The sequence below is a fragment of the Amblyomma maculatum genome, chromosome 4, assembly GCF_055883805.1.
Source record: "Amblyomma maculatum isolate TAMU_Amacu chromosome 4, ASM5588380v1, whole genome shotgun sequence".
Taxonomy (NCBI): domain Eukaryota; kingdom Metazoa; phylum Arthropoda; class Arachnida; order Ixodida; family Ixodidae; genus Amblyomma; species Amblyomma maculatum.
Genome location: NC_139347.1, coordinates 69624591 through 69647078, shown reverse-complemented (window position 1 = coordinate 69647078; position 22488 = coordinate 69624591). Strand labels below are relative to the sequence as shown.

At 45.0% G+C, this 22488-nt stretch overlaps 1 protein-coding gene across 2 annotated transcripts; it reads left to right on the top strand.

Moving 5' to 3' along the window:
- The first annotated feature begins 111 nt into the window (after positions 1–111).
- Positions 112–22094, top strand: Rpn11 (regulatory particle non-ATPase 11). 2 transcript variants are annotated; one of them, XM_084601897.1, is made up of 11 exons: positions 112–255; positions 456–517; positions 658–732; positions 955–1074; positions 2917–2987; positions 3133–3283; positions 6279–6386; positions 10130–10204; positions 11916–12041; positions 15343–15405; positions 21822–22094. In XM_084601897.1, the coding sequence occupies exons 2-11, from the start codon at positions 470–472 to the stop codon at positions 21918–21920; spliced, it is 936 nt and encodes a 311-aa protein (XP_084458023.1). In that variant the 5' UTR covers positions 112–255; positions 456–469; the 3' UTR covers positions 21921–22094. The 2 variants fall into 2 exon arrangements, with proteins under 2 accessions (XP_084458023.1, XP_084458024.1); XM_084601898.1 differs by lacking the exon at positions 112–255 and adding an exon at positions 282–369.
- The last annotated feature ends 394 nt before the right edge of the window (positions 22095–22488 follow it).

Sequence of the window (22488 nt, the reverse complement as noted above, 5' to 3'; positions counted from 1 at the left end):
GCAGCGCCACAAAGCTACTACCAAACCAATACGTCTATTATTACCTTTTGTAACATTTTATTTATTACTGCCTCTAATATACGAATTCCTTTCTACATAGCAGCTTTAAGTGCTGATAAAGTGTTAAATTTAATTGAGAGAGTGCATTAATCAGCGCGCACGCCAGAACCAGAACAGTCATCAGAGGTGGCGCCACCTAAAATTTAGAGGGCCACCGCGGAGTGCCGAGTCATTTCGCTGCGCCCGGTCGTCTTTGTAAGTATTTCTTAGCTCGTTTTCATTCATACCACCACTGCGAACGTAGCTTGGGATTTGTGAGGCGTGAATGTTTAGTGAACGTTCCGTGATTTCGCCTGCTTGCTTTTATCGGTACGACTTGCGGGATGCCCGATCGGGCTGGGGCTTGACGACGTACAGATCCGTGCGCGCTGCTTATAACTCTCCTTCCCTTTCAGATTTTTGTACAAATATGGATCGGTTATTGAGATTAGGAGGAAATCTATCAGGTCTTGGTCAGGTAAGTCGCCCTCTGTCTTCTTCAACTTTCCTGCGGTGTTTTGACGAGGCGGTGTCATCAGCGCACACTTGTCATACCGACGCGCGCGCTGTTTTACGTGTACTGCAGCCATAACATTTACATTAACGCTTTTATCCTAGGCCCCTCCAGCCAGTGATGGGCCGGTGGTTGACACGGCAGAGCAGGTTTACATCTCATCTCTGGCGTTGCTCAAGGTATATGGTCCACATACTAAAAGTTGCACAGCAGTGATGCTTTGCGCGCTACACTCATGCTGCGTCATGTTTCTTGGTCTGTGATCTAGCATCCGTTTGGTTGGCTAAGCGCAGATAGTAACATGTCTCTTTACTGTATTCCCCAAATTATATTTTGTGGTCAAATATTTGATCGCAAGTCACTCCTTGTGTCACATTCTCTTTACTGTCGCTTGCTGTCAGATGCTGAAGCACGGCCGAGCAGGCGTCCCAATGGAGGTGATGGGTCTCATGCTGGGAGAATTTGTGGACGACTATACCGTCAGAGTCATAGATGTATTTGCCATGCCCCAGTCTGGAACGGTGAGACTGCTGATTTGCTTTACCAATGAATTTGCATTGATGTTGATGATGTGCGTGTACGGGCTGTGACGACTATGTGCATGCGCAGACAGACTTGATGCTTTCACTTCGTGTTGAGTTTAGTGGTGGTACATTCCGCTCCATCACAGCAGAAGTTCTAGACTTGCATCTTTGGATAGTTCTTACTAGCCTTTTCTGTATTGCGTTACTCGTGGTTTATAGCTGAGCTTGTGTGCACGCGCTTAGGTCCTTCAACATGTAATATTGGAACACATTTGGTTTGTAACATTTATTAGCTATGCCCATGCCATGCTTCATGAAGCAAGGCCATTGGTGGCTTTTGGTGCAAGCACGGTGCAAAAACTGTTTAGGTGTTGGTTTTACAGGGGATGGGTCAGTTCCACATATGTCTTTTGAAGCACTGATAGACGTCACCATCAGAAGCAGGCCCGTCAAATCATGTAGCTGCGGCAGCCATAGTGGAGGTTCGAGATCATTCAGTGACACGGCAAGTACTGTTGAGAGCAAAAGTGGTATGCAACTCTCAGTCGGTGGCAGAGCAAGTGAAAACTGCTTTGCAATGCCCTCTCTCTCGATTGCAACTGGGGCTGAGGAAGCTGATGGAGGACCCTCATTGGCTACCTTCGACGTATCATGCTTCTGCTCGGAAAATTGAATGGCATCGCAGCAGCGTTGAACATGTGGCTCTACCAATATCACTGTGTGGGATGTACTAGTTATTGCATCATGTCTCAGCCACAAAATGAAAAGGAAAATACGCTATCTAAGAGACTGCTATCAGGTTAGAGCGGTTAGGTGGGAAGGGATGCTACGCATCAAACTGAGCTGACTTGCTTCTCGGTGATGAAAAAGGGCACCAAACTAGGTGTCTCATTGCCAGATGCTGCCTCTAGTGCCATTGCAATGCAGTTTTTCTGACCTCTGCTGGAGGCCTGGCGTTATGTACCAAGTTTGCTTCTGACATTGTATGTATGCTTGTTTAAGTGCAGTTAGGTACAGAGGGTTTTCAACTGCTGTTGACACAGGGTCATTTTACACTACTGTGTGTTCTTCTTGCTAGGACTTTATGCATGGGCAAAACAGCTGTGAGGATGTGGCTTTCTCATCCTTTGTAGCCGAGTATAAAAGTGCATTCATAGCAAGCAATTTCAGCTCATCCGTACAGCTACCAAGAGCATGTTTAGCTGTGGCGCTTCTTAAAGATAAGTGGTTGGCTTCAACATGCACGCTGTCACATGTGGGCCAAAGAGCCTAGGCTTACATTCAAGCATTGCTTGAGCAGCGTAACGTGGCGTTGCTGTGAAAAGATGAGGCTTGCCATGTGGAGAGCGTGGTCAACTTCAGCTTGCTGAGGTTCTTTAATGTGCAAAAAAATCTCAAGGGCATTTTCTGCATTTCACCTGCGTCAGAAATATGCCTCTAACAGCTGGGAGCAGGTAGCAGCCAGTGCACCATGCAAATCTTGTCTATTGCTTAACGTCACATTGTTATTGGTTATTGTCATGACTATTGTCTGTGTCTGCATCCGACCTTTCTGCTACACATTAATAACTATTTATAACTGCAAATGTTATGCTTTTAACAACAGTTGGTAACTATTACCGTTAAGGATGATAGTCGCGCCATATATGGGTGCATGAAAATGCCATTGAAATGTTAAATGTGCATAGAACTCAAAATGATTATGCAAAATTTATTATCTTTGCTGCTCTTGTTTTGTATCCATCATGAGCGTGTAATATTAAGGCTGAAAATTTTTTTTCTTCTGATTTGCCTCGCAAAAGACGTTGCTGAGGCATCTCTTGTTGCATTGTTTTGCAGGGAGTCAGTGTGGAAGCAGTAGACCCTGTTTTCCAAGCCAAAATGTTGGACATGCTGAGGCAGACTGGAAGGTGAATAGTGCCATCGCTTCCTACCAGTCACACCTGCCGCTCTCCACGTGTGAAGCGCTATCCAGCATACAGTATTAGCCAGTGTATAGTATTTGCGGCTGCTCTTGTCTGCTGGAGAAGTGATCCACTTATTCTCAATCCCTAGGCCCGAAATGGTAGTGGGCTGGTACCATTCGCACCCTGGCTTCGGGTGCTGGCTGTCGGGTGTCGACATCAACACGCAACAGAGCTTTGAAGCCCTCTCAGAGCGTGCTGTGGCAGTGGTCGTTGACCCTATCCAGAGTGTCAAAGGAAAGGTGTGTGTTTGCATTTCCTCCTTGGCTGTATGCAGTGCAGTACACATGCATGTAAATTCAAGCAGTGTTGACAACACATCTTGGTGACGCACCCATATTTGCACTGCAAGGTGCTTGTATTGTTTAGATATTTTAAACATGCTGTTAAAAGTCTGCCAAATTTAACAGCAAGTATGGAATTAAAAAGATCAAAAAGCAGGGGAATGAATACAGTTACATAAAAAAAAAAATGAAGATGTAATTGATTACTGGCACATATGAGTTCTCTTATTCATATCTTGAAATTGGTGAGTGGTAAAGACATTTTAAACATTCACATTCAGCTGCAATGACATCTACTGTAATGCATGCCTGGGCCATTTATGGTTAGCTAGAGCAATGAAAAAGTGACCAATGAGAACCAGTGACAGAATGGCTGTTAATATAGAAGACACGGCTGCATAGTGGACCTTCTCTAATGCGGTATTTTCAAAACATCTGTCATATGCGCCCGATCGCCTATGGCGCGGTAGCGAAAGAGTTAAATAGTATTACCATAGTAGCCATAAGTAAACTCTGGCATCCATCTGCAGGCCCTTAAAGGCCAATTGCAATGAAATTTCGCTTTCACTATCACGCCTCCTAATGTGCTCAGTGTATCCTAAAACTGATTGCAAGGAAGTTTCGTGCTTCATGCTGAAGCTTCTCAAAGTTAAACTTATGATGTAGGAACAGGCATTCCAGAGCTGTGCTCAAGCCAAGCCCATTGTAGATGCACTGACTATGGGTGGCGTATACAGGAAAAGGCTAAAAGCTTAAACGTGGCTTAGCAGTCCTGTATTTGTTACAGTGGTGAAGTTTCTATAATTTCTATATGCCATGAATACCATGTAGAAGTGCTATTCAGCCTATGAGAGCACCAACGCGTATGCTGTATGCTTTTCAGAAGTATGGAGAATGTAGAGCAAAACAAAAAGTAGTTCAGGTTTGCGGTTGCTTGCAGTACTGTAAATTAATGTGATCAGCATTCGTGTCGCTCAAAATGTATGAATGTAACGCATATCCACTCACTGAGGGTTCTACGAAGAGCAGGAAACCGCCAAAATGCCCCGGCTATAGCATCCGAGACATACGAGGTTCATAGTGTGTCTGTTTCTACACCATTTCCAGCTGTTAGTAATGGCCGCCCTTTTTCCAATTTTCATTGCAAAAATTTTTGCGAGTAATTCCCGACATCGTTCGCCTTTATTATGAATGCCATATTTTGGTTTTAGTGCTCTCTCATGACTAAGAAACTTTCCTTTTATGAAGTGAAGAATTTTGTTGCAGTTGGCATTTAATCCTGTAACTCCGAAATATTTAAAAAAAAAATATGTGCTGTGAAGACTGGTGCTTTTGTTCCTATATTGGATTCTGCAGATCACTCAAAAGGCAGGCGCAGATAGGAACCGAACTTTATTTATTCCTAAAGCATACAAAAATAAATTAATGAAAATGCAACAAAATTTTGGCTTCACTAAAAAATATTCGTAGTATTTGGGCTTCACTGCATGCCTGCTTTAGGATCATGCTTGTGTTCAGATGCCCACCCGGAAAGTTCACGTTCACACATTATCATCACGAAAAGTGGTCAAAAGTGACAACTTCTGTGAAAGAGTGTGCCTGTAACTAAATGGTTGCATTAGTAGAGCTCTCTTTAAGCAGCATCTAAACAAACTTCCACACCATTATCTTTTCACTATGTCAGAGTTTCCTTTCTGATGCTTTTCTTTTGTTACCCTGTGACGGGTTGAAGTAAATGGAGCACCGACAGGCAGGTATTGTAGAAAGTGGTACTCAGTGAGGCCTGCCGCCAATAAATTGTGACTTCTATTTTGGTTGTGAGGCTGAACGTTTTCAGCCATTCATATCTCCGCTACTCTCAGCCTGAAGTCTTCGTGCATCTTCTCATCTCTAATTAGAAAACATGGAGGCAAACGTGTTGACTCAAAGTGAACGCAGTAGCTCACTGGCATCAGAACCCTTACAATAAGAAGAGAGTTTGACTTTCTTGGTTTTGGCTCGCATTTCTGGGCAGACTCGTCTCCATGGTAATCGTCCCCACCACAGGCCACTGTATGTAGTTGCCTGTTCCTAGCATTCAAACTATTTTCAGGCAGATTTGCTCGTACATCAAGCTTTTGTGTGTGTTTTTTGTGGAGCCATGTGTTGGTGGCCAACCAAGCTCGTCTTTGCTTTGGGGTGTGAATCTGTACGAGCAATGGCAGGCCCAACTCATCTTCAGGGAGAATGATACAAACGGTGGAGATGAATCCAGATTGTCTTTGGTAGTGAAAGGATTACGAAAACACTACCATGGTGGGAGCAGCCAGAACATGGCCATTCTTGTGGATATGCCATCTGCACTCATTTTATTTGCTAGTGCTTAGGAGTGAGCAGTCTTGTCAGAAGTGCAGTACAACAGCCCTTGTCATTCCTTTGCCCCTGGGGATATGACAGAAAGTCATTTTTCTTGCAGAAGCTATGCAGGAAAGCATATTTCACTGGCTGTTGTTTTGCTATAAGTGTTTTCATTTTAAAAACAAATGTTTGGTGGAAGTTCTTTATACGCTTGAACTAAGTCATTTAGTTATGTAAGGGCATGCTATCATTGAACAATGTGGGACACTTGTTGATGAAGTCTGGTTGTGTATTGGTGTACTCAGTTCCTGCATATGTTCTCTTTTCTTTTTTTTCGGCTACAACCAAATAAGTCCTGCACCAAAGTGACAGCATTCTGCTACGAAATGATAATATGGCTTCTTAATTATAGTCAAACTGGTCGAAGCTTGGGAAAGAGCCTGTTTCGTTGAAGCAGCACACCCCTGTAAGGAAACATGCAGCTTTGCATGACGGCAGTCCACTGTAGTGTGAGTGAACTCACGGGTTTCGTTAGGGTCTTAACCAACTCAGACACCTTTAGAAGCCATATTGCACTAGCATAACTATGCAAATTGTTGTATTCTGCCATTTGTAGGTGGTGATAGATGCTTTCCGGCTCATCAACCCCAACATGATGGTGTTAGGGCAGGAGCCTCGGCAAACCACATCTAACCTCGGGCACCTCACAAAACCTTCTATTCAGGTACGTTCAGTGTGAAGAAGGCTGTACTGTTGCGTGTTGCACAACCGCACATCTAATGTTTATAACTTTATATGCTAAGAGATGATAGTGGCCCCGCCGGGGTGGCGCAGTGGTTACGGCGCTTGACTACTGTTCCCAAGGACGCGGGATCGAATCCCGGCCTCTGCGGCCGCTTTTCGATAGAGGCGAAAAGCAAAGCGCCCGTGTGCTGTGCGATGTCAGTGCACGTTAAAGAACCCCAGGTGGCCGAAATTTCCGGAGTCCTCCACTACGGCGTCTCTCATAGCCTGAGTTGCTTTGGGACGTTAAACCCCACAAACCAAACCAAACCAGATGATAGTGGACTAGTTTAGGAGTGTTTAGGCAATATATGTAGCCACCTAAAGATTTTTAGACTTTCAAGTTAATGTGGAAACACTCCTGTGTAAAGTCTGCAGAGCTGTTCTACTGACAGCTTGAAAGGCTCGCCTTACGCCTCATTAAAAAGCTTGCATGTGCTGAACAGGTGCTCAAGGGTAACATCTCAGCTTCCACGTGCTCGAATTGAGTGCATTAAAATGGAACGAGGCAAGAGTAGAATTTAGTGTCGTTAGTCTTCATATTAATTCTACGTAAATGTTTGATTCCACGTAGATGATTGTCAGTTCAAAATGCTGGATAATTTGCAGAGTTTGTGCAGCTTCGTAATTTGTAATGTAAATTTACCAAAAAAATTCAAGCCTGGCTGCTTGCTCTAAATCGGCGAATTCGGAGACCTGGGTTGCTACGAAGGCACATATGAGTTCGCTACATTTAGGAACATTCTAGTTCAAATCATTGGTCGAACGCGACTGCTGTAGCCTTGTGCCGCTCGTAAATAGGAATGTGATCTTGCATTAAGCAGTGAGGTGCTTAATTGGACTATTAAATGCTTAGTGTATCATCGCACATGCAGGAATGGCACCGCTACTTAGCTTACGGCAAGATGACATCGCATCAGCTATTAATCGGCAACCGGACCAGAGCCCATAAAGAGCATAGTTCGTACTTAGTGCAGGCACACTGAACTAAACTGATGTAGGTAATGAATCGTGGCTGCCATTCTGACATGTGCTGCAAGCATCGAGAATACGAAATTACTAGTGAACAGAGAAGAGCTTTGCCCATAACTGAGTTAGAACTAGGGAAACAGATATATGACAGAGTTTCGGACGACTGGCAGTTTCGGATGTGGCAACTATGATGAATATAAATGAGTGCAGGAAGAGTTTAAGCTTCTCTAAAACATTGCACACCAAGGTAATAGAAGTGAAAGATTGATTGAGATATTGAATCACCCATCACTCTCTTGAAAAAAAAAAATCGTTCTGGCTTAATTACCACAAGAGCTGTCAGAAGCGCAAAATGGAACACACAGTTGAATGTTTTTTTTGTTTTTTTTTTAATGTTGGTTGCATTGAAATAGCAGATTACCCCCTTGAATTAAAATTCAAGGTAAACGTACAGGGAGGCTGCGTTGTACATCAGCTCCAATTTCACTGGTCGTCCGATATGTCTAACTCCGCACCGTACACTGCAAAGTGCGCTTTACCAAAGACTATCCTGTCACCCATGATCTTTGCCGCTTGACACCACGTGTCATTTGCAAGCCATGAGTGGAAGGAATGAGGGAGAAGAGAATTGTTTCTGTGATAACCAGTCTAGAGCAGTGCCGTGCCCTGGACAGTATGCTCCTTCCAAAGATGCGCTCATCTGCTGTGATCGTTTGCAAGCCACGTGGAACGAGAGGGAACGTTTGGCAACGGCCAGTATGAAGCAGACGCAGCCATTGCAGCCATGTTGTTGGGCAGAGGGGAAACAATGCGAAAGAGAGAAGTACTTACCACTGGGCTAGTTAGTTTGTTTCCACGCTTGCTCTGTTTCACGATCCCCTTCGAGTTATTATATCCGAGTTTGACCGGTTATCCCTTCTCTCTCCAGCTCATATACTGAAGCTCAGATGTCACTCTGCTTCCTTGGTTTGATTGCTTACTTTCGTTTATTTTTTGGCACTTAGCAGCTTTCCCTCTTCAAATTCCCGCCACCACCATTCTCGCCAGTATATTGACCAGAGAAAAAAAATGCGGCAAAAAAAAAAAAAAACGTCCCAAGGGGCAATCCTATTCGTTACACGGGGTGCGTGAAGTGAGAGCGCTGTCCGATTGCCTGATTAGGCCAGCATTGTCTGCACGAAGCGCTTGGTTGCAGCCCAGCATGAGAGGCAGCACCATTTTGTTTGTGTGATAGAAGCAGTATGGGATGCATCGACCAGTGCTGAAATTTCGTCCCAGAAACAAGTTCGGCAAGAAAGCGAATTGTTCGCGGCTCGGAAAACTTCACGACCAAGACATCATGGGACGCACAAGATCACAAACTTGCATACGGTGACTGTGATGTCGAACCCACCGCGCTAGACGTAACGTTCCCGGCGGCCGAAAGTATCTCTGGTGGCAGCTGCGTACGCCACGACACGCCGTTTCTGCAGCTCGGAGAAACTAAAGAGCGGCAAAATACAGCGGTGGACAAGATATAACAGCAGCTTCAAATGCGGTAACGGACAGGAAGAATGAATTTCTCAATTTCTCACTGACAGTGCTGGCGTCGCGACTCGACCCGACAACCCATCAGAACTTCGTTCTCCATTGTGAATTTAAATTTCATGAACTATTTACTTGCGTCACTTGCAGACGGCAAACTGTGCTGTAGTTCTCTGAAATTAATTGGAGATAACCGGGAATATGGACTTGCGTTGAAATCTTATTTCATGCGCGAAGGCTGCTGTGCGACGTCGTCAGTTCACCGCGCGTCGAGGGCACTCATAAACAACCCTTTCACCGTGAACATTTCCGCGACGCATGCGACTACTGCCAGTTGTTAAACGGCTTTGAATGGTGTATTTTCAGAAATAAATGTTAGCCACCGCGAACGTGGCAGGCAGAGTAGGCTATGATTCTTTTTGTATTGTGAAGGTGAAAGTACAATGCATGCAGTGTTGGAAGCACATTTCTTATTTTCACTTTTAAAATTTTTTTATTTTATCTTGAAATTCTTATATAGTTGCCATGGCTGTGAGTGCAAAGTTCAACGAGCTGCTAAATCTCTAATATTACCTCAATTTGAAAACTGCTTTCAACATTGCATTCCTTATGCATTCTAGTACTATCCACCTGTATATTACAAATTAATTTTTGGTGAGCCTTTTTTTCCTATAGTTTGGGCAGACAACAGTAGTTTTCTAATACATTTTTAATAGCTCTCAAACTAATTGTCCCAGAAGGAAAATGTGTGCATATTTGAAATAGCAGAAAAACTGAGCATTTCTGTGAGGTTTCAAATTTGGTTGGTAAATAACAAAATTAATTTTAAGACCCATGTCTTCCCTTAATATAGTTGCAACTGCAGCCCTGTTGAGTGCAGTGGTAGCAACAATAAAAGTACTGTAAGTGGTTGTTTTAAACTGCAATTTCTACTTTGTTTCTTCTTCTCATTCAACAGCCTGCCTCTTTTCAAATATATTGTGCAATCCGACAGGCTTTGAATTAATGATGGTTTTACTGTTGTCTTCTCACGTGAAACATAAAAACGCCCGATAACTGTGGTTGTACAGCCCTTCACTGTGGTGTCCATCGTAGTCTGTAGCATTGCTTTGGCACACAAAGATTTGTGAAGATTTGTACTTTCATGTCCGCTGCATGAACTGATTATTTTCCCACTTTTTCTTGCAGGCTCTAATCCATGGTCTCAACCGTCACTATTACTCCATTTCTATTAACTACCGGAAGAACGAGCTCGAACAGAAGGTAAGTTTCCTGCGGGAATAGGAATGACAAATGACAAAGACAAAAAGTACTAGAGAAGTTTAATAATGCTGAACCGCATGTCAAGCAATAGCGCTGTTGGTATTAGACACAGTGCTGGTTCCAATGTTTATTTTATTGATTTCTTTCATGCTCCAACAAATACGAACACAGCCTTGTGATCATTTTAGTAAACTGCCGCAGTTTCTATGTTTATTATCGGCTTTACAGCATTCGAACCCGATTGTGGCGACCACATTTCAATGGAGAAACACAAAGGCTGCTGTATGCTGTCCGATGTCAGTGCACGTTAAAGGTCTCCAGGTGGTCGAAATTACAGTTAAACCTCTATGTAATGAATTCCTTGATACTACAAAGTGTTTAACTTCCTCATTGAAGTGCGTGTATTTGAAAACACCATGTAACGAACAGGCCGCAGTGGTTGACCTTGATATGACGAACTTGCAGCGTCGACTATCTCTTAGCTAGTGCTAGATTATTGGAAATCTGTCGGAGCCCAGCAAGTTTCAAAACGATAAAACACGAACTTAACGTGAGAGAAATCTCTACGATAGGCATCGAGCGACCGCAGTTAATGCACATGCTGTACGTGTTTCAGTGCCAGCGGCGCATCTACACGGCAGACGTAGCAGTCTCCACTGTTTTTGCTTTTGGAACGTGGCACTGCAGTAGTTCATGCTTAAGAGCAAAAAAAAAAAATACATGGTACTTGCAGCATGTGCCCATCGCTGTCACGCGGTTGTTTGCGGGCTCCCGCGTGTCGAAGGCCGGAACAGCAGAGCACGCCAGCGACGCGAGGCAGAATTGGTTTCTTGGCGCAACGGTGATGGGCGAGCGGAACATGCGAGAAGACACGGAGCCTCCTCACTCAGGCTTTGCGCAAACACGTGCGCTCTCCCCAAGACGGATTCCTTCTCCCCCCTTTTTGCCACTCCCTCGTAGAAGCGTTGCGCAAGCCGTGGCAGAGGTGGAGGCTACTGTTGCAGTTGCGCTGCACCCTCAGCGCAATCTCGAAACGTTACATCGCTTCTATAACTTCGAATACTGGAAACACTTTCAAGATGGTTTTCCTTACAACCAAGTCTTAATCTGGTTTTCATTCTGCATTGGCCTCTTAGTCTTAATGCGAAAATTGCATATAACGGAAAATTTCGAGCATTTTACCATTTCGTTATGACCCGGTTTAACTGTATTCCATAGCCTTCTACGGCACCTCTTTCTCTTCACACTCCCACCTTCCCTTAAGGTGAGGTTTAGGTGTCCTCCCAGAAGTGTGACACATAGTGCGCCTTTCCTTTCCTATAAATCAGTCAAGAATTTTTGGAAACAAAATGGTGATGGCCCGCTAAATTTAGCTGCCGCTGTTCGCACAGTATGGCTGGCCCACCAAATCTGGGGCCCGCTCGCGCCACTCCTGTTAGAGTTCGCATCCCCCCCCCCCCCCTCTAAGAACGACATCCATATAGAGGCTCCCAGCAGCCTTGTGTGCGCACAGTGTACGTGACTAGACACACCTATGGCTCTTTAGAGCTCATATTGTAGAGCTGAAACGCTGAAATGTTCCGGAGGTTAGGTCATGATAGAAGTAGAGGTATCGCTCTAAAATATGCGGTCTATACTGCCTTATGTTTTGTGATATTTAGCTCTGCCGTTTCTGTCAAGCGTACATAAATGTTACCCTTATCTCGTGCAGATGCTGCTTAACTTGCACAAGAAGAGTTGGACAGATGGGCTCACCTTGCAAGACTACGACCAGCACTGCCAGGTCAATGAGACCACTGTGGCAGAGATGCTGGAGCTGGCAAAAGCATACAACAAGGTCAGTTTTTGTGCGCTTGCTTATGCATTCTTCCACGCCTTCCAGTTCCAATGCTTTTGCATGTTCTGTTTCCTGCTCTTTTCCTTTCAACGTGGGGTTGAAAAATTCTGCTAGAACATATGAACTCAAATGGCAGATCCGTCATAACTTACTGCTCTGTTTGGGGCAATCGTATCCTAATGACAGAATGGGAGTGTGAGTTGTCTGTTCCAACGATGGGTTAGGATCAGGTGTCTATCCAGATCGCTTTGTGGAGCAGAGATATTTGCTCCACCGAAATCGGAGCATTAGGCCGAAAATTCGTACGATGCTTCTTTTGTTTCCGCTTCTGCCCCCTGTCACGACTGGCGCATCCTCGCTTCTCATTGTCGCTGCATGGTGGTCCTGCGGATGACATGAACGCTGCATCTTCTGCTTGCTAAAACTGAACTTTCACTGCAAAATTCTCACGGCGAAAAATCTTGCCCGGCGGGCTGCATCGAAATCATTGAACAATCCTCCAAACGAGGAAGAAGCAAATGCCGCCGGCATGTGCTGCCATTAGGCGAATCACAGCGCGCAGCCGTCACAGCAACGCAAAAGAAACGGCTACAGCATGCAACGGAACAACACACATATCAATAAAACAGCTCAAAAAGGAAAGCGTGGTGTGCTATAAGTATCGTACTTGCAAGTGTGAGTAGAAGTGGGGAAAAGTACCACCCGATCATCAACCACGGCGTATATTAGCTGTTGTCGCACGAGTTTCCGTATATATATATATATATATATCCCTGATAAGCTTTTCTTTCATGTTAGCCTTACAAGGCATGTCTCATGATTCTCAACGTTGTTTATGCATGATCCGGCGGCAGCAATGCTAAGATAGCCCACAATCAGCCTAGGCAATGTCTTTTTTTTCACATTTGGATCTCATAAATGGTTCCGGATCATAACCGACATGAGAACAGTGCTTCTAAGCATCCTTGACATTATTTGCATTACACCGAGCGGGCCTCTAAATCACCGCAGGGAGGAAAAACTTGCATTCACTTCACTGGAAATACAGCCACACGCGCTCGGCGTCGGCAGCTTTTTCAGATGGCGCCTCTGCCGCTTTAAAGACATAGAGTTAGCTACAATTCAACATTTGATTATGCTTTATCAGAAGCGCGAAGATTCATGCCATTATATATGCCTCTTTTGACAACACTTGCAAAAATGTGCTGGCAGCAGAGTGACAGGTGCCGAAGGCGGCGGCCATTGCAGGGGGTGAGGCCACGAGAACCAGTTCTGCGCGCTGATTGGCTTACATTCGCTGAGGAGCATGCTCTCGCGAGAGCAAACGCATGCCAATGGCAAATTCGGAGGAAGGGATCTCCGCCGAAGTGACGCAATCCTTTTGTGACCCGGCCAAGAACTTGCTATCTGCCATTGGTATTCATTACATAGAGTTTTATGTCACAGCTTTCTGTTGAATTTAACATTGCATACTCAGCTGACTTCAAGCCACCATTGGTGAAACTTCTTTGTCTACTTTACCTGGGAAAACTTCCACATAGTGGTGGTTTGTCACAGTTGGTTTGCAAGGAAAATCTGCCTTTACAGGAACTGTGAAATGATTTTGGTGGTCTTAGTCTACTGTAGCAGATATTTCTACGGTGATCTTTTTTTTTTTTTTTCTTTTTTAAATTTACAGCCCTCCATGTACCCTGTAATTCAGTTACTGATTAGGGCGACGACTCACATTCTGCAACGCCTGTCCTTTCCCCACCACACGAAACGGAGAATACAAAGTTTTAGCAAAGTTGGACCTGCATGGCAAATAAGGTAGCACGTTGCCATTGCTATCACAGTCAAGATTGCCAGCCACATTTACTTGTGGTAGCAATTGCCGTAGTTAACCTTTTTTACCATACAACAGTCCTAAAGCTTGGTGAGCTTTATCATTAAGTGCGGCCAAGTGATGTAGGCAGGACAGTTGAGTGCTGTGCCGACCTGTTACTTTCTGATTTTCAGACATATATGTGCGAGATGAGAGGCAACATTTTTAATTGGCGATATCTGTGGTGTTAAGCTAGCTGAAAGAAATTTTACGATGTGGTGATTAGTGGCGACTCATACATTTTCATGGCAATAAGCCATCTCTTTAGCACGACAGTATTAAGGCTTCCATTCGGCATTGCATTATTGGTTGTACTTGCCAGTTATTTGTTTTCTCTGATGGCATAAGTTCTTGAATTTACGCATTCTTCCTGTTTGCACACGCAACATGCCCGCAGTGTTTTATAAATAAATAGAAACAAAATCTAGCAATAAAGCTTGGCTTTTAGCATGTCGAGAAATGCGTCACGTGTTACTTCATGGACTGTAATGAAAGAGGAATTGTAATGTAAATTAAAGGTTGGTGCATGTCTCCAACTACATTATTTTATGAATTAACTGATTTCAAATGAAGAAAAATTTTCATGTCTTAGGCATGATTCGAACCGGCAATCTCTGGATTGTCAGACACGCTGACTTCACTGAGTTATGCAGGAAGTGTTGACGTAATTGAAACTTAGTAATGTGGTAATGCGGACTAAAGGCAGCAGCCGTGTGTGAAGAGAAACTGTTGAAGGGTGCCATTAACACTAGTATCATGCCATACACTGAGGATGGAACCTAAGTTTCGCACTAAGTTTTGCTTTGTACCATGGGCTTTCTATGGAATGTAGATGTCCTTATGAAGCATCGCACATGTTAGGCATTTTCTAGAGGCTGTTGCTCTCCCCTTTGCTTTGCTTAATCACTGGCATTGAGGATTCTTGGCATTGAGAATTGAGAAAAATTTTAATCACTGGCATTGAGGATTTCAGCTTAAAGGGTAGGGTTTATGTACTCGAGACAAGTTGTTGTTCACTAATTGCTCAGATGCTGTAGTAATGTAACATTGAAACTGAACCCTTTTTGGTGAATTTGCTGTGACTTATCGAGCCCGCCTCACGCTTTTAGTTACCATCAACAGCTTTCTCCAATTTTGATATGCGCCGTTCATAAGCAATAAGAAATAAGTGTTGTCATATGGCCATTCATGTCTAGAGAGGACATACACGGTAGAATCTCTCTTATTTGATGTCCGTTAATTTGGGAGTACAGGAATCTGCATATCATGAGTAGCTACCGTGCACCTAACCAGTGCACCAGCTTGGTAATGCTTTCTAGTCTTACTCCATGGTTGTAAAAGCCACATGTTTCTTTCACTTTTATTGTTTGGAACTGTGTTAACACTAATCTTCTTAGTCAAAATTTGAGCCTTTTTTTTTTTCTCTGTTTGCTGCAGTCTCTGGAAGACGAAGAGAAAATGACACCAGAGCAGCTGGCCATCAAGAACGTTGGAAAGCAGGTAGGAACACATTTTGTTCAAGCATGATGGTTACATAGGATAGTGATAGTGGTCTGCAGTTCTGTTCGTTAAACAGAGCTTCAGCCCACAGCTTAGCCTGAACATTGGTCCATGGTAGTGAATTGTGGTTCTGTGCGACCATTCTCATTTATGCTCCGACAAATATATTTCCACTGTGCATAACTCCAATCTCCTTACATTTACCTCTCAGTGCTTTTAAGAGTCCGGGGTGTGTCATATGCACTTCTCGATTGTTGGGTAGATAGTTGGCCAATTCCCATTTGTAAGGGTCTCAGAAATTGCCAGACATTATAGCTGTTATGACATTTGGCATACTGGGTGCTTCAGCGAAAAATTGAAAAATTCCCTCAAAAAAGGTAGTTCGAAATAGAAATTCATTTACTTCATGAACTTAACTGTGGTAGAGTTAATTGCTATAAACTAAATCTTGTAACTAAACTAACTCACTAATGAACTTATGAAGTACAGTCACCGACCGATTATTCGGACCTCACGGGGATTGCCGACAAGTTCGAATAAACAGAAGTCTAAAAAAAAAATTATTTGTATGCACTTATTCAGGCCCCGCAATTGGCTGAAAGAAATCATGAATGCGCTGCTGAACACTTCTCCATTTGCGTGTAATCAGATCGGCCTGAATCTCAAAGGGTCGTGCTGTCACAGTAGGCAGCTGAAAGCATCGTCACTGCTTTCACAAGGTCCGCGTGCAACGGCAGCGCAGCAGGTGGTGCGTCATCCTCTGACTCAGATTCATTGTCAGGCGGGACAGCAGACACCTAACGAATTATCTCGTCATCGTCCAGCTTCGCGCACGTGAGTGCAGCACTGTCGGCATTTTAGGAAGTTCTCAAAGTTGACTGCGTTTGGGATCACCATGCCGCCACTGCGCAAGTCTTGTAGCAAATGTGTGCCATTTGTGGGAAGCACTTCGGACGGGAGATCCTGGGCCGTGGCATCCGCTTCACCTCCAACAAACCCTGCGTGTCAAAAGCAGTTTCGGAGTGTGGCTGGCGTCGCTGCCTTCCAGGCGTCAGCAAGCATGTTGATCGCCGACAGCAGACTTACAGCATACTGCTTGCAGGCGACAATGCACGGTGCTCTGTATAGCACTTTCAAATTTTTAATCGTACCTAGATTCATGGGTTGAAGGACATCCATTGTGTTAGGTGGCAGGAATTCCAACTGAATGGATACAGTTGAATCCCGCTATAACGAAATTCACGGTGCACGAAAAAAAATTTGTTCTCGCGGAACTTCGTTATCGCAAAAATTTGACGTGAAACGCAGAAAGAATTGCCCAAGCAGCAGCAAAGGCGTTTAATGCCAAAAATCTGTAAGCTTGGTTTGCTTACGCTTCACGGCGAGCAACGCCGTCACGCGATTTTCGCACTCGGTCAGCAAACCCATTGCAACATCGTCGTCTCGGACAGCAACGAAATTCCTGATGACATCAAAAGCGTCCATCACCTGTACGGCGGTTGCCGCAGCCGGCGCTTCCTGTACGTCGTCGTCTTCTTCATCGGAAGAGTCCTTATCATTCCGGGCAGCTTTTATGATCTGCTCATCACTCACATCTTCGTGAACAACAACACAAGCGTCAGCGCCGATGTATTCGTCGAGCTCGAGATTAGGCGGCACGGTTCCTATTTCTCCCAGCGTTTTCCAGGCGGCCGCGATCCCCGGAGCCGGTGACGCCTCTTCGTCGTCGTCTGTAACGCCTGGTGTTAGGCCAGCAGAGTGTACGGGTCGACCTTCGGCAAATCCGGCGTGCCTGAAACAGTTCACAATTACTGAGCGCCCCAGTGTGCTCCAGGCAGCAGACATAATCTGCAGTGCCACGTACAAGTCCACCTTCGTGTCTCGGCCGGTTTCAGTGTTAAAAAGCAGCCGCTGAATTAACCTCCCGCGGTAAGCGCGCTTCAGGCTAAGAATCACGCCCTGATCGAGAGGCTGTAAGACAGACGTGCAATTGGGAGGGAAAAACCTCAGCTCCGTGTTAGTGAGCTTGACTTCGTCGGAGTGATGCGCTGAACAATTGTCCAAAAGCAAGCAAACTTTACGGCCCTGCCGCTTCATGTCGCGGTCGAATGCCATCATCCACTCGGTGAAAATAGCGCGGGTCATCCATGACTTGCTGTTCGCCTTGTACTGCACAGGTAGGCTACGAGTTCCCTTAAAACAGCGCGGCTTGGCACTTTTGCCTATGACTAACGGCGGACGCTTGTCCGAGCCATCCATGTTTGTGCAAAGCAGCACTGTGATGCGTTTTTTGCTGTGTTTGCCGCCGTGACAGCGCTGCCCCTTGAAGTCGAGCGTCCTAGCCGGCAACATCTCTTAGAATAGCCCGGTCTCGTCGGCGTTGTAAATGTCTGCAGGCGCGAAGTTGCTTAAAATTCCGGCCATGTTACTCGCCTTCCAAGCAGCTGCTCCGTCCACGTCTGCTGACATTGACTCGCCGCACAACACTTTTCCAACGATGTTATGGCGGGCCTTGAAACGGTTTAGCCAGCCAATGCTGGCTTTAAAATCATCAATGCCAAGTAGGCATGCATAGTTCAAGGCTTTCTGCTGGACGATGCTTCCGGACAGGGGGACGTTGCTGGCTCGTGCTTCCACAAACCACGCATGCACTGCTTTGTCCAACTCTTCATGGAGGGGCCGCGTCACCTTTTTGTGCTTCGAGGATGTGCCTGAAGCAAGTGCCATTCTCACGCTGTCCTTATTGCCTAGAATCGTTGACAGCGAACTTGCAGGAATTCCGAAGTCTCCAGCAATTGCCGCTTTCTTCCTTCCGCTTTCTGCTTGGGCGATTATTTGAGCTTTTTGCTCAAGGGAAAGAGTTTTGCGTTTTTTCACTTGCGTTGCCATCGTGTCCTGCGGATGAAAACTCGTCGTTGTCGAAGAGAAAGGCAGCGAGTGAACAACGCGACCACGACACAAAGCCAAAATGACGGAACTGCAATCACGTGATTTCATGCTTAATGTGGCTTTGGATTTGACTTGGACTTCTCGCCAATAAAACTAGTTTCGGTTTCGATTTTGAACGCGAAAATTTCGTTGAAGCGGAAACGCTCTGCAAAAATGGTTCGTTGTGCAGAGAAATTTAGGCCATTAATTCTTATAGGATACTCGCGGGGAATAAAAAATTATTCGTTGTCGCGGAAATTTCGTTGTGGCGGTATTCGTTGTGGCGGGATTCAACTGTATCAAGTCATCAATGTGGCCGTGTGCACAGCAATTGGTTTTGGACATCGAATTTCCGGTCTACGTTGTGTACATAGGCAGCAAAAAGATGCTGCGTGATCCAAGCCTTCGAGTTGGTTTCATGCCACACGGGCAATGTGTGTTCATCCCTTTGAAACATCTCGGGTTCTTAGATTTTCCAATAACAAGAATCGGGAGCTTTTCACTTTGCAACATGTTGCTGCCAACTATCATTGTGACCCGGTCTTTGCTATGCCTTCCACAGTGGCAGGGGTCACCAGACATGGACGGTGTCTTGTCGGGTAGCATCTTGTAGAAAAGGCCTGTTTCGTCACAGTTAAAAACCCGGCGAGTCTGGTCCATGGCACCACTCTCGCCACAAATCTTCTTGATAGTGAGGTTGTACCTCTTCTTACAATTACGGAGTCGGCCATCGCTGCACTTGAAGCCTTCAATGTTCATTCGCAGTCCGAGGGCCCCTGCCTTTTGTTCCAGAAGATCACCTGACGCTGGTACCTGCTCGGCAACTGTCGCACACAACCACTTGTGAAGCACTACTTCGAGTTTCGGGTGGCTGTCTGAAATTTTTTTCTTTCTAACACTGGGGAAGACGACTCTGATGCTTCTTTCAAAATATTTATCTTGTTATTCATATAGTCAGACACAGTCTGCTTCGAAATGCCGAATTCCCAGGCAACTTCGCTCTGAAGGCGGCTATTGTGCATTTAATGAATCATGGCGATCTTCTTTGCCATCGTCATCGTTGCATATTTGCCGCGCTTCTTAGCCGCATTCCCCGGCGCTGACTGCGGCGATGTTGGCACCATTCCCGTATGCTTCGCTGGCCTCGTTGCTAGGCATACACAACACACAAGCAACACAAGCAGAATGAACACTGCACCGCACGCCGTCACGAAGAACAAAGGAAGAAGAGATGGCCGGGCCAGCAGCTACTGAATTTGAATAGGCAAGATTGGAACTAGACTAGCCATTGTGCCAGAACACACCAAAACGATGAGTGCCGGTGCCTCAAAGCAGTCCGGATAATCGAGCATGTCCGAATTTTTGGAATTCGAGAAATCAGTCGGCGACTGTAATCCAGTCGGGTGGTTAGTGCCCATTGGGAGTTTGAATCAGTGGACAAAATGACACTACACAAGTTTTTTTTATATGAAGAAAAATTGGCGGTCTAATCCGTGCTACGCCTAGATTATTACTCTTCAGGAATGCATGCGTGTTGACCCATGTTCTGCTGTCACAAAGTACAGAGTTTGAGGAAGTGTAGCTTTAATGATGCATGCGCTCTGTGCTGTCGCGGACAGGACAGCGACATGTGGTAACTGCATTTACACACATAATTCGTGCTAGTTACATCGACGTGTCGTGCAACGATGTAATAAATGCAAGATGCACTGCTGGTGGTGGCTTAAAGTGAGCTATTAACAATTGTGACCCCAACTAATCTTCCCATGAACATTGGCAACCGCTGTGAATTTTTAGCTTCAGTGTTAATTAAAGACATCACAAGTGACGAGGTGCCTGCATCAGGTGTGTGCACACTTGCTTAGCTGCTCTCGCTCGTTGCCACCGAAGACATTCTTATTCTTGTTCACGTTGCTCTTTGGGGTTAAAAGCTCTTGCTTGTCGTTTTTGAAGGCGTCCTTTCTCCTATTCTGTCCTCAAAGCTTATGCCTGTCGCTTACAAAGGCAATCGTGTCCTCTGTAATCGGCAGCAGCACTCATGAAAGGGTCTGCCAAAGACAACGCCATTATGCAAGGTCATAGTGGGTGTTGGTGAGTTGGATATCCAAAAGAAAAAGCATGGTTGTTCAAGCACTTTTTGGGCATGTGGCGCCATCTGGCGCCATTATCCCAATTCAAAGAAAAATTTGGTGTGCAAAGCATGTGCCAGATGGCACAACTTGTCCAATAAGTTGCCTACCAAGGCATAAGGGTGTACACGACATGTTAGAACCTATCCCAAACTAACAGTTGTGTCTCTTTGCAATGTCGTTATTGGATCTAGTAAATAAAAAATATTGTATGGTTCTCAGTGAGTGTACCTTCATCTGACGTTATATTGAAGTCTCTTACAACAATAGCAACCGAACAATAAAAAAAAATGCCTGTGATAGTCTGTAGCTGTAGTGCACTTCTTGATGTCGTTTTGCCGTGGTGGATGGAGCTGTGACTGACAGTGGGAGGCGAAACGTTAAATGCATTCCTGCATTACAAACTAATTTTCTAAAGGCCTGCAGTGCGAGTAAATCTGACACATTTTCCTGCACAAACATGAAACTGGTCACATGAGACATGCAGAAAGCTCTCTCTAAACTGCACGTCCGCTTCCGACATATTTCTGTGACTACGGCAGCAGATTTTAACTGCATGCTGTGCTGTGCCATGTTGCGCACTTCCTTCCGCTTCTAAAGAAGTGACTGCAGAGTTGGCAGTCTTTTCCTTGCATCATGCAATCAAGCAAAAGTGGGCCTCTTTGATTACCCACCTCTGGATTGATTGGATTGGTACTGAGGCTTCCCTTTTTTACCAGGTGGACCAGAAAGGTCCTAGCCAAGTCAATTCCCTACTGTGACAGAGTCTGTCCCGCCGTGGCGCAACGCTACCAACACTTTATCTAGTCAGCCTTATCCAGTTCTCAAGGCGTCGTTTGGTTGTCTTCACAGCCACAGCCTTCTGGCTGCCCGTGGGTTGCCAGAGCACGGAGCCAGAATTTCGTGCATTTGTTTATTGGTTGCTACTAGAATACATTCATTTTTCCCTACCTGGGTGGTTTCTGCTGCTCTACAGTGCAAATGTCACTGTTTAGTTTGTGTGCATATGATGTATTTCATCTTGCCATTCACAAGCGTAGGTACTCACGCAGTTCAGATTGAAAGATATTTCCACTGGCAGGTCCATGCCTCCGGCTGATATTACGGTGGCGTTATGGCCACGAATTCTATCTCCCACTACATGCTGAGACACACACGAGGATACACTCACATCATGAACACGTGGAACACAATGTGTGTATGTGGTCCTCAGATTTTTTTATGTAATGGAAAGGTGGACACGCTTTTGAAGGTGCTCAAAAATATTTGAAAAATGTTAACACACGTACACTATCAACTCTCATTTCAGTCGTTGAAGTTCCGTGTGTGTCATCATACGTGCACATGCTGTTATTGCAGGACCCCAAGCGACATCTGGAAGAGCGGGTGGACATCCTCATGACTTCAAACATCGTACAGTGCCTCGGAGCAATGTTGGACACTGTTGTGTTCAAGTGATGATGTGCTCCTATTTAAGACCAAAGTGGTTGCAACTGCAGAAAAGTGGAAAGGTGCTGCTTCTGGCACTTGTGAGAGAAGGAACAACAGGTGGATGAAGAGTGGGCACCCACTGGAGCGCCTCATCTGGCACATGACAGCGTGTGTGCTATTAAACTGTTTTGCAGCCAATGACTTGTTTTAGCATTGCATGAGAATAAGGTTTTAGTAATTGCTACATTTTAAAATTTTTTTTTGCTCTATAAAAGGGGTACTGCATTAAATCTTGGGCAGTCTAATTTTGTACTGCTTCCCCACATCACTAAAACTGCATCGTTTCTTGCACAAAGTCTGCAAAAACCTTATTTGCCTCTGCACGTGCATTTGTAGTACAAGTTACATATAGGGGATCGTCTGAAGATGCTCTCACATTCTGTAGTCAATTGTTCCTAGAGATTTCTGAAATTGAATCGAACACATGCAGCTGCCGGACCAATGAAGGAGAAGAGGGTGCAAAGGTGCTGTTAAACTCAAGATTCTAACATTATTATTGTGGTGTGAATCTTTCATGTGTGAATTAAGAAAAAGC

Bases quoted from the DNA above. Each gene is read 5' to 3' on its own strand.
- Rpn11 (XM_084601897.1), top strand. From the start codon at position 470: ATGGATCGGTTATTGAGATTAGGAGGAAATCTATCAGGTCTTGGTCAG. The intron at 6,387-10,129 runs GTACGTTCAGTG...TTTTTCTTGCAG, and splicing joins TCACAAAACCTTCTATTCAG to GCTCTAATCCATGGTCTCAA. The intron at 15,406-21,821 runs GTAGGAACACAT...CTGTTATTGCAG, and splicing joins TCAAGAACGTTGGAAAGCAG to GACCCCAAGCGACATCTGGA.